A 12,416-nucleotide genomic window follows, 5' to 3' on the forward strand; every position below is an offset into this window, starting at 1 on the left:
GAAAATAGTCTCAAAATATCTGTGTGTGTGTAAAAAGATTTGTGCATGCGTAAAAGGATTTGTGCCAGTGTAAAAAGATTTGTGCGTGTGTAAAACGTTTTGTGCCAGTGTGAGAGGATTTGTGCGTGTGTGAGAGGATTTGTGCGTAAAAATATCTGTGCGTGTGTAATACTGGATTTGTAAACCTTAAAAATAAAATAAACCTTCTCCTATGCCTATAAATGTTGAAAAAGTACACACAAGTCACCTGGTAAACACACACAAAACTGCATTTACACACAGATCCGGTTACGAGTGCACAAGTATTTTTGAGACTCATTTCAAGCTTCGGGGAAGCTCCCAGATTTGTGTGTAGATGATGCGTTTACATGCTAGTAAAAGCTGGGCCATCTGAGTTTTGCTCTGAGTCTAGTGTTTTTATCCTCTGACGTTTCTCACTGTGCTTGTGGCGAAGTGGCAAATATGTTAGTTCGGTGGAAAACGGTATATTTCAGCACTTCCTTATAATATCCTAAAATTATTTATAGACATATTGTGCATTTTTGAGCGGTACAGGAGACTAAGTGGAAAAAAAACGACCACTGGGTGGCGGAATGGTTCGCTGGCCAGAAAAATAGCCAGGAAAACCCAGAAGCAAGACAGAGCGTCCCGGTGGTCTGCCCTCTTAAGTAAGTACAATTACTGATTATAATGAGACATGGAGAAATTACAAATTAGTTCAGGTTACGTTTTATATGTCTGGTATTTTGATACTCTGCCCTCCTCATATGTTTCTGTTAGCGGGAGCTAATGTTGATGTCAGCTATGCTACTTTAGGTCTTCGGAGCTAAATTCATGGATTTTTAGTGTCACTCTCAACACAGTTTGAATCTTTAATCCATAAAAATAATCTCTAGGTCGTTCTTACAGTAGCCGTTTTGCCCAAAAGGTCAGCTCAAATCAAATTCTTAAGTCATGTTGCTGACTGATATTTGTATGTATAATTTGTGAGATATTCTGATTTATTTATTCATTAAGTGAATATAATTAAGTGAAATAAATTGCCTTTCGATTCTAATGTGTTGAATTTCTATGTGTATAGATAACATTTTATATTTATCTCTACACAGGACAAAACGGCTGACTGATGGATCGGGTCTGGTGTTATTTCACTTTCTGGAGGATCAGGATCTTTCAGATCTCATCTACCTTCTGATCCAATAGAGCTGCTGCAGGAACACACTGATCCTCTAACAGGGTCCTCAGATCCAGGCATCGATGTCTGGTGTCCTGCAACATTTAGATACGTCCTGGTCCAACACACCTGAATTACATGGCTGCTTAGGACAGTCAAGTTCTCCAGAGTTGTGCTAATGACCCCTGACCTCATGATTTGACTCAGGTGTGTTAAAGAAGAGACATCTAAAGGTTGAAGGACACTGACCCTCCTGAACTGGAGTTAAAGCCCTGCTGTACAATTTTCACTCAATCGTAATCACATTTACTTGCATACAGTGGAAACTTGAGGTAGATTAGGAGTTTGCATAGTGTGTTTAATACCATTTTGGTTTCCATTTGTTGAAAGTAAATTACAAACATTTAGCCATAGTTTGACCACTGCTTTATGACAGAAAAAAAGTTTGATGTCACAAATATATGATTTTAATAGAGGCACCATTCCATTTATACTGTAGAAAGAAGAAAACAAAAGTGTTTCCTGAATTAACTTTAATGTTCACCTCATTGCACACAAAGGACAGATTAAATATTTAAGATCGCAACAAATCTGTTGAATCTTTAACAAAATAGGTTCAGATTAACATGGGTGGTTTCACAGCTACCTAGTTAACAATGAAATGTCTTAAAACTTACATGGAGGTTCAAATATTTACTATAATCAATTAAAAGAAAACACCATAATGCTGTGTATTCAAATAAGACCCAAGGCCAGTCTGTATAGATTAAGGAGACACCATAACATCTACCAACAGAGCAGATTAACTACTGTAGTTGTTTGAAAGGTGTCTTGGTCCAGTTGAAGCTTCAGGTTTTGGTGTTGAACCTCCCAGAATCTCAGCTGCTGCAGATTGTCTGAAGATGCGGAGAAAAATATAAATACAGTTTTAGAAAAACTATGTTGATTTTCCTGAACAGCTGATGCACTGAAAGACCTGACTTTGACAGAACATTACTGAACCTGAAAATTACTTGAATCATCACAATGTATGTAGAAATTTTTCTTTTTATGTTGATCACATGTTTATGCATTAAATGTTTTGCTGTGAAGGCTATTTTTGCAGTGGTGCTTTAAATAAATGCATAAAATATTTACTTTCTTACGTATGTGTTTATTAGCTGTCCATTGTGTCAAAATATAAATTAAGAAATTTACTGCTTGTGAAAATCTAAACCATCTGAATATATTTGACCATCTACATTAATCAACTTGAAATTAAGTCAAACAGGAACAGCATGTTTGTCCTGGCTTGCAAACGATGTATATATTTGTTTAGGGGCCAATGAAATGGGATTCATCTCTGAAATCTTTGGATTTCAGAGATCCAGACACAAACAGTTTAATCTGAAGAATCTGGAGGATGTGCAGGGGCGCGGTAAAGGGGTGAAAAGTGATGACGATTCTAGGGGTAGTCACCAACAGTGGGCCCTCCACAATTTAATTATTTATATTTTGTTCATAGACATAAAATAAAAAAATTTGAGGTCTTGTCAAATACAAAATTAATCATATTGTATTTTCAAAAATTGTTTTTAGCAGTAAAAATGTAATTTTGCCCCTCCCAGACCGAAAAACACACATCCGTTTTTGCCCTGAACCCCCTATCTGCGTTAAATGGTTTGTTCCTGCTTTTAGCGCTTAACAGTGACGTATTCAGCTACAGTCAGTAGAAGCTGCAGCTGAATACAGCGGCAATTGTGGCAGTTACTATGCTGCTAAGAAAAGTTATAAAATCAGGTTTTCAAAAACAAAATAGAGAGAGGGAGAGAGAGAAAAAGGCATGAGTGTTAATTTATAACCCAGTTTTTCTCCAAGAGAGGTGAGTAGACTGTGTGAGATTATCAACTATTTAGCATGATTAGCTTAGCTACAGACTACTGTTTGCCTCATTTTCACTAGCATTTAATGAATTATGGAAAAAAATTGCCAACATCTTCATATATTTAACTTGTTTCCTGTGCCTTTTACCACTTAACAGATGAGCGAGTGAGCAGAGGCTCTAACCCACGTCCCTCCTGACCTGTTCTCTCCTAAGTGAAATTAAAGCTGCAGTATGTCACTTTTATATAAATATTTTTTTTCACTTATTTTTTTTTTAAACTGTCATTATGTTGTGACAGTATAGTATGAGAGGTAATCTGTGAAAAATCTATTTCCTCTGCTTTCTCCCAGTGCTAGAAACAACCAGTCAGAGGCAGTACAGTTTTAGTGCTATCAATCACAATCTCATGTAGTGCTGCTCATCCTTCCTCCTCCTCGATTTGTGTCGCGCTGCAGCTAGCATAGCACAGAGCTGTGCAGATTCAAACTGTGAACGCTCAGTTTAGTTATCATAGCTACCAATCACGGCAGATAAACGGTATATTGTAAATGATTAGTTGTTTCTCCCCCATTAGCACATTTAGCAGTGAGTGAATGAAGTTGATTGACAGTGCTAAGAGCGCCCTGCTGGTTCTGATTGGTTTTTTTGGTCAGAACGGTGCATTACTTTAACCAGTAATAGTAATTCAGGAAGGAGATGGAGGAAATTGATTGTTTTCACAGATTATCTGTCTCATAACAAACAAATTTTTTGTCAGGTGGCCCAAGATTTCTGGCAGCGCCCTGAGGATGTGTGAATAGGTCTGTCACGATGAAAAAATTTACTGTATGATAAATTGTTCCAGAAGTTCTCAACAAATGATATTGTTCTTTTGAGACCATTTTTTTTAGTAATATAATGGTGATGACGAAATAATAATGCACACTCTCAAAGGTCATTAAACTTTAAATTCTGATGAACATTTAACACTGGAACTGGAAGACATTTTTAATATTTAGAATAAATAAAGCTAATGAATTTTGAAAGCCTTTTAAACAAAATTGTTTTTCAAAATAAGGTCTAGTCGAGACCAAAGTACCAAACTGAAGACTTTAGCCAGTTTTTGGTAGAAAGAGAAGAAAAGAGAAACGATAAATCATGCCAATGAAAATGATTGAGTTTGTTTTAATTTATCATCCGATTAATTGATTTATTGATTATTCTGACAGGCCTATGTGTTAAAATTAGACTAAATCCTTAAGTATGTTACAGTGAGAAACGTCAGAGGATAAAAATTCTAGACTCAGAGCAAAACTCAGATGGCCCATCTTTTACTAGCATGTAAACGCATCATCTACACACAAATCTGGGAGCTTCCCCGAAGCGTGAAATGAGTCTCAAAAATACTTGTGCACTCGTAACCGGATCTGTGTGTAAATGCAGTTTTGTGTGTGTACCAGGTGACTTGTGTGTACTTTTTCAACATTTATAGGTGTAGGAGAAGGTTTATTTTATTTTTAAGGTTTACAAATCCAGTATTACACACGCACAGATATTTTTACGCACAAATCCTCTTACACATGTACAAATCTTTTTACGCACGCACAAATCTTTTTACGCGCGCACAGATATTTTGAGACTATTTTCACTCCATAGAAATCAGCTGTTAATATCAGCTGGATTCCTGCATGTTTTCTGTAGCATGTTCGAACAGCTGTAGGTTCTTCTCTCCTCAGTTCCTGGTTCCTGTAAGTGGCAGCAATAACATCTACAGTACCTTAAAAAAAGTATAAATGTACACATGCCTGTTCATTCACATTACAATCACAGGATTTAATACATTTTATTGGAAGTTTGTGTGCTTGATTTTTAAAATCTGATAAGTGTGGCAGGCACTTGTTTTTCTAATTTAGTGCAAAAAAAATGCCTTCAAAAGTGAAAATGTATTTTTATTCAATCCAGTGAGTTATTCAGAACAAATTATTATTTAATAAACAAAATAAATCTGTGAATAATTTAATCTGAGTATGCTACTTTAATGTGATGCTACTTTAGAAACATTTGTGAACAATTTAGTGATATTTTTCCCTTATTACATCCTTTTCTAAATTATGCATTTAGAAGATAAAAGATGAGAAAAATAACGACTCAAACATTTTCATTCTTAAAGGCACAGCTCCATGTTTGCTAATTTTCACATCGATCACAGACTATAAATGCAGATGTAAGAAATCCTGCCACCTGCAGTTGGGCGTTATTTAAATGAATAATTTAAATTGAATGTTTTAATCATTTTTATGGCAAAAAATTGGTAGAAGCATAAACTTATTTTTACACCCACCTCTCTTACAACAATAACATCATCCAATAAATTACTGTTCAGGTTAACTTGTTTATAATATTCTGTTTTAGTTGGTATTTTCTACATCCATATCTATGCATTCATATTTTCATGCCTTTATGAACAAGCATCAGTCATTTTGAAAATTGAAATTGAAATTCTTTCTGTAGAAGACTGGAAACTGGAGTGTCACCTTCCAGCAGGGCACACACATAGCCTGAGCTCCAGTAGAATGAGTTGGATGAAATGGTCTAATCAAAGTCCAAATCTAAATGTAATGATTTTATTGCAAAAACTGAAAATTAGATTTTTATAAATTTAATTCATGTCACAGTTTTTCGGTTTTTATTTGAAAAACATTTTTGGAAAACCACTTTGTTGGGGTTTTTGAACTCTTCAAAGGACTACAGCATCTGTAGCCTTGTGCTGCTTTTTAAATAATTTCTTCATCTCTAGGTGTGTGTTTTCATAACACCTTACAACCCCTCCCCCCGGAGTACAGGTGAAGGTCACTGGAAGACATCAGACCTTTAAACTCTTCTCTCACATTTCATTGATGGTCTCAAGCCTCAGACTGAATATACTGTGTGCCTGATTTCTAACAGCCAGCTTGATATTGCTGGTATGTTTGAAGAGGTTATCACAAGCAGGGGTAAAGGTGAGAAGGGAAAAAAAAGTAATTGACCTCCTGATGAGGAGAGCACAGCCGCGTCCTTGAAGCGACATGATGACGTGGCGGTCCTTCACGCTGTCACTAGCATTTCATTTAGCTCACTAAGAGGAATTACATTTGTTCAGCGTTCCCCGCTTGATTAATTAGACAAGCAGGATTAGCTGTTTAATATTAATACTGGAGCGTTTCCATCAGCGCCTCGGCCCAAGCATCAGATTAGCTTTGTCGATGTAAACATTCAATCAAGTGTCCGATGGAAAGGCCAAGGCCAGTCAAAGTCACGGCGTCTTGTCCTCCACAGGCCTGGCCAGCGTCCACGGAGGAATCTCCACCCAGGGCTGGTTTATTGGCCTCATGTCTGCCATCGCTCTGCTCACACTCATCGTGTTGATTGCCTGCTTTGTCAACAGAAATAAAGGAGGAAAGTATTCCGGTAGGCACACATGCACACACGCACATGCAGCCCCCCCCTCACACACACACACACACATCCTATTCCCTTGTTTGAGTACTAATTGTTGCCTAAAGCATCATTTTAATTCCATATTGTTGTTTGTTCATGCGAGAGAGGTGATCAATCATCAGACAGTGTACTTCCACACCACATAGTCATTTACTGCAGCAGTAGACAGAACAGGCTGCTGCTGTGTTTGCGCCTCCATGTCTCACAATTAAATTTTTTACCTTGTTGGTGTGGCGGGTTTATCTAATTCTGTGCATGAGGTCACTTTATAAAGAGTGACGGCCTGAGCTGGGCCTTCCTGACAGTTTGTTGTTCTCCTCAGAGGAAGCAGAGACATCATCCGCATCATTATTCACAGCTAATGGCCATGAGGGGCAGGGAGAACAACCACACACAGATCTGTGTTTCCTCATTTAACTCTCATTACCACTGACAGCTAGTGACTGCTTTTACAGGGTTCATGTGGCTCACCACCCCGGGTGTCATGGCCTGGGGGACGCCACAGGTTCACTTGTGTCCCTCCCTGTTCTACACAGTTTAAAAGATTGGGGTTGAGAACTAAAACTCCTTTGTGCTAAATTAAAGGAATATTACACAGTTTTCACAGAATCAAATGTAAACTCATGAGAAGCTCAAATTGGTGCTAAACTTTGTTGTACAAAAACATCCATCCTTTTATTAGATAGATAGAAATGTCACTGCCTCCAGCAACTGTTGTACTACAGTTCATACAATAATTAGCATTCTTACTATTGCCATTTACAGAAAGCATACAAAATATTCACAATCCAAAGTTTTCTTCGCTCTAAGCTCTGAATTGTGAAGTGATTGAAATATTTTCCTAAATGCTGTCATTGATGTTTGAAGTGGGAAAATGACTGCAGATAATTGGGAGCAGTCAGGTGACTCATCCAGCTGCAGCAATGGCCATCTGTCCGTCTCCTGTGGAAATCTCTCAGCTCTTTTCATCACTTTGTGTGCAGTGAAAGAAAAAGAAGACCTTCATCCAGACGTGGAGTCCCAGGGCATGAATGATGACACATTCTGTGAATACAGGTAAGCGCCCCACCTCCCATCCCCATGAGGACAGCGTCTCACCACCTCACTGCATCCCCATGAATGTCTGCCCCTCTTCTTTTCCTCCATCTTCTCCTTGCTAAATTCTCTCTGCCTTTTTTTGCTCTTGCCAAAATGACGGCCCAGATTCCACGAGGCTCCCGCAGAGCCTCGCTCTTCTCCTGCCGGAGACGTTAGACGGGCCGAGTAACCGTGAAGTATGTGATAACCGGTTTACATGTGGGCGTGGTCAGAGTAGCTGCTTTTAGACTTGGTGTTGTGTTGGTGTGTGGTGAACAGTTCTGCTTTGATGTCACAGTTTTCTGCTCCCTGCTGGAGCCTCAAACCAATCAGTCATTGAATGCGCCTCATCTCTTGGGCAGTAATATCAGGGCATGTGTCATTGGTCCTTTAGTGGTTCTATTCATAACCGTCTGCCACAGCATGAGTCCCAGTCTAATTCTCCAATCAGTGGGATCCTCACTGCTAAACAAATGCTAATGTGATGAGGTTAAAGTGGCTCAGTGTGGCAGCAATTAGATTTCATCATGTTCACTTCAGGAGCCTGTTGCCCTCAATGTTTAAAAAGGTTTCTACAAAATACTATCAAGTTCAAATTATTGACTAATAATCATCATTTAGAGCTATTAAATTCAGTCAGAAAATGCATCATTTCACCCAAAAAGAGATTAATTTTTAAAAATGTCTTGCAGTGAGGCTCTTTGAAGGTATTACAAGTAGTAATTGTCCTACCGAAGCTTAAAGCTGCAGTATTGAGCGTTAACAGAAGTATGTTTTTTAACATTTGTTAAAACTGTTATCATGTTGTGGCAGAACAGATCCAATCTGAGAACAGATCCATCTACTTCACCTCCTGCCTGAGCTGCTATTGCCATCTGAAGAAATGCACACATTCAAAAACAACCAATTAGAGCCATTAGGAGGAGCTTAGTGCTGTCACTTATTCTCATGTATACATTTTCAAATGTGGTAATGGCAAAGAAACAACTTTCTGTTGCAGAAAAACTGTTCATCCACCGTCACTAGATAGACAGTTAGTAAGCTAGTTAGCATTAACTAACTCTAGCTATAGCTAGAGTTAGGAAGGAGCTGTGGCAGAGCACAGGGAGGGTGGGGGTGTGAGTGGTGCATACATGAAGTTGATTGACAGCGTTTAGACCCTCCTAGTGGCTCTGATTAGTTGTTTCTGATGCAGCAGTATATTTATTCAGATGACAGTGTTTTTTTTCACAGATGATGTGTCTTATATTATACTGTCACGACATAATGATAGTTTTAACAAAAATGAAAAAACCATTTTCTATGAAAGTAAGATATTGCAGCTTTATGTCATATGGCACAGATAATGTAGGAAAGTGAAGGAATCCTCATGAGTAAAAAGCCAATAAGATGAACTGCAGTTTTAACCATTTAAAGCAATACTGAACATCTCTGTACATGGAATACAATTCTATATTAGCAAATATTAAACTTCTACAATTACACAACAGGTTGCATTTATCGCACTAGCTGTTAGTCTTAGCCGTCTGGATTAATTTACAGACTCACTGTGATATAACATATTTCTGCAACAGGTAAGAGAACTGCTACTGATGGTGACACCAAAAAATCTGAAATGAAAGCAGACCAGGTTCAAAAACTTTGGCATCATTTTTGCTGGAAGCCAAATAAGATTGATACTATTCTGTAAGGAAATGGCAGCAGTCAAGCTTAGCTTATGACTTATGATTTATGCTAAGCTTAGCTTAGCTTAGCATAGCGTTTTTGAGTCATGACTGTAAATCGTAATTGTGAATGTAGCTCTGTGTTTAGATTCACTAGCACTGTTTGCCTTGTTGGTTTGGAGTTTGTATCTGTATTTGCTGTGACTCCTGAGGCAGAAACCACTAGCTACTCCTGACAGAACACAACTCCAACTACCTGGGCCATGTATATTTTGCTATTTTATGCTGTAGTCCATGTTAACAATCACATATTTATTACCTCATGGTGTGATATAATGTTCCTTTAGGAATGAGCCAGAATGAGATTCTATGACATTATACCAAGAACCAAAGTCTTTTTTTACATACATACAGCTTACTCTGACTATTCACAGATTCACCAGTTTGCAGATATTTTTGTGGAACATTTTTTTCTATGTTCCACAGAACATAGAAACCACTTCAAATAATTTATAAAAAATTCACCTATTTGTGAATTTGTTTGTAGCTTGAGAAGCTGAAATAGCACGGCACAATGCTACTGGGCGAACTAATGACTGGTGTTAGCCAAACAGTTAGCAGTGTTTCTTCAACATTTATTTTCAATGCCACTGATTGACTGATTGCCTGCTAGGCTGATTGACTGGCTGATGGGCTGTACTCCCAAGAACTAGAATAAGGCAGACTGTAGATGTCTTCTGCTATAGCGCCAGTTTTCACTGTGCATGTCAATGCACTTTAAAGTATATTTGATGTCTGAACTAATGAAATAGGTAGTTCTAAATGTATTTAGAGGGAGTCTCAAGTATTCCTAGATTTTAGCTATTTATAGGCCTAACACCTTTCAATACCAGGTGCTGTAATCATAAAAAGCAACAAATATAACTCCTGCTCCTGATGTAAGATCAGTACTGGCTACAGATATTTTTAAAATCAAAGTTAATTGTGCAGCTTCCAACATTCAGTAAATTTACCACTTCTGCCTATTTTGTCAAAGCTTCTGCAATTGGTTCCTGAATAAGAGGCTCTTACATAACGTTACATAGAGCATTCTATGTAACACTCTGCATTACTGGATGACAGCATGAGCAACCCCATCACCAGCCTTGTCCCAATGCACCCCCTCCCCTATTTACGGCTCATCTGTCTTCCTTTGAAAAAGATACATCGTTGCACGTTCAGTCCACTCTGTTACTTTGAGAATCTATGAAAACATCTGTGATTACGATCCATCGGACTGCCTGAGGTAGAAGCCGGTGTCCCTCATTAAAACCTGGGTGGAGGCAGCGATGCCGCCGGCCTGTACCTCCATCCCTACCGTGTGACCCTCAGAGCAAAGCTCCGGGTGGAATGCTGGGGAATCTAAACCCACTGTGCCTCTCCCACAGCGACAACGACGAGAAGCCGCTGAAGAGCAGCCATTGCTCCCTCAGCAGGGAGATCAAGGCAGCGGACAGCGGGGACAGCCTGGTGGACTACGGCGACGAGGACGTTCAGTTCAACGAAGATGGCTCGTTCATCGGTGAGTACGGGAGCCGCAAGGAGAAGAGGGTGGCGGCCGAGATCAAAGCCTCCACTCAGACCCCAGCGTGAGGAACAGAACGCCCAGCCAGCATCACTCTACCCACATGGAACCAACAAACCCAGGAGGACAGAGACGTTATGAAAGACTGCCGAACATTTTGTGTCAAAACGTAACGAGTTATTGCCAACTGCACACTGCCATTCTCTAAAGCTCTGTTCCTTCACACTGCAAAACGAGTATTACTAAATACCATGTATATATAGTGTATATTGTATGTGTTGAGTGTTCCTTTTTTTTTATAATTATCACAACAACTTTAGAGGTCGTGATTTGTTTTGTATTATTTTCTCTTCATATTGGTGTTTTCAGCTGCACTCTGGTTTGTATAAATGGTGAACTCTCACATGGCGCTCTGTCATTACATGAACCACTGATGTTACTGTGTTGCAGGACACAGGCGATGGGGGAGAAGTTGATATTTTTTCAGATGAGCAATTATTACTGACCTTTTTATATCTGAAACAATTCATTAAAGTTGATGTAAGATGTGTATGAAAGTTTGCCTATTAACTTATTTTTCTCAGTGGTTTACACCTGACAAAATAAAGAGGAAATCTACATATCACTGCATCACCGTAGCTATACTAAGACATGAGTGTCCCTGTTATCTGCCTCAGCAGCTTCAGTCTTTGGTTAATATGAAGCCCCTTTTCCATGGGCGTCCCCTGGCCACATTCCTCTCCATTTGCAGATCCTTCCTTGTTCCTCCCAGTTTTTTGGCACAACTTCAGGTTTCGGTAAGCTTGGGTGTTTTCACATCTGATAGTCCAGTAGTGGACTCGGTTCGATTGGGAACCAGAACTACAACATTTGTTACATTTTCAGCTACTGTGGTTCACTTTCACACTGAACTGAGTGAAACAAGCCAAACCCTCTGAGCAACCTAAGAACCACAGAAGAAAACAACATAAAATCTTCTGAAGAAGACTCCTAGTGCAGATTCCTTCTTAAATTGTGAACAGAATTTTACTAGTTGTAGCTTTTTTGTTTTGTCTTTGGTAAAAGACTACAACCAGTGCTTCCCCAACTTCGAGACTAGCACATTTGTCTTGGTTGTATTTACCCAGAATGCTCAGCACTCTAGTCTTGCTTCCTGCTCTTGGAGTGGTTTCTGGTCTGCTTGCATTCACATGTGCATTCAAAGCGCACCAGAGTTCAATTCAGTCCAAGTTAGACCAGAATTGGCTTTATGGTCTGAGTTCGATTACACACTCACACCTCCCTAAAGAAGTAGACTGTCTCTAGGCAAACGGACTGGAGTTCAGTTAAAGCGAACTATAGAGGGATGCTGTGAATGCATCCTTAGTCAACTTTGATAGAAGAGAACACACAGCGTCAACTGGACAGGGAAATTTTCAACAAATACAGTGAGAAATTTCAGAAATCTGTCTGCCCACAAAATGACACTATTGTTCGGCAAACGTTCTTGCCCATTTTCACACCCTCATGGTGAGGAACACACACCCAGGTTGGCTAAAACTGAACATTGACAGTCTAAGGTGAGATTTGACAATGGAGCAAGGGTTTTATTGTTCAACATATTCTCACCTTCCTGAA

At 39.1% G+C, this 12,416-nt stretch overlaps 1 protein-coding gene across 5 annotated transcripts in view; it reads left to right on the forward strand.

Moving 5' to 3' along the window:
• The window catches only part of chl1b (cell adhesion molecule L1-like b), a 146,030-nt gene extending 134,674 nt beyond the window's left edge, over window positions 1–11,356 (forward strand). For 4 of the 5 annotated variants that reach the window (XM_017304928.2, XM_081607449.1, XM_081607450.1 and 1 more), the window contains 3 exons: window positions 6,333–6,464; window positions 7,478–7,550; window positions 10,663–11,356. In XM_017304928.2, coding sequence (XP_017160417.1) covers window positions 6,333–6,464; window positions 7,478–7,550; window positions 10,663–10,867 — 410 coding nt within the window. In that variant the 3' untranslated portion in view covers window positions 10,868–11,356. Of the gene's footprint in view, window positions 1–6,332; window positions 6,465–7,477; window positions 7,551–7,697; window positions 7,769–10,662 lie in introns of all 5 variants that reach the window. The other variant, XM_081607451.1, reaches the window with a different exon arrangement.
• The last annotated feature ends 1,060 nt before the right edge of the window (window positions 11,357–12,416 follow it).

This window comes from Poecilia reticulata, chromosome 5 (genome assembly GCF_904066995.2).
Source record: "Poecilia reticulata chromosome 5, P_reticulata-male-v2, whole genome shotgun sequence".
NCBI lineage: Eukaryota > Metazoa > Chordata > Actinopteri > Cyprinodontiformes > Poeciliidae > Poecilia > Poecilia reticulata.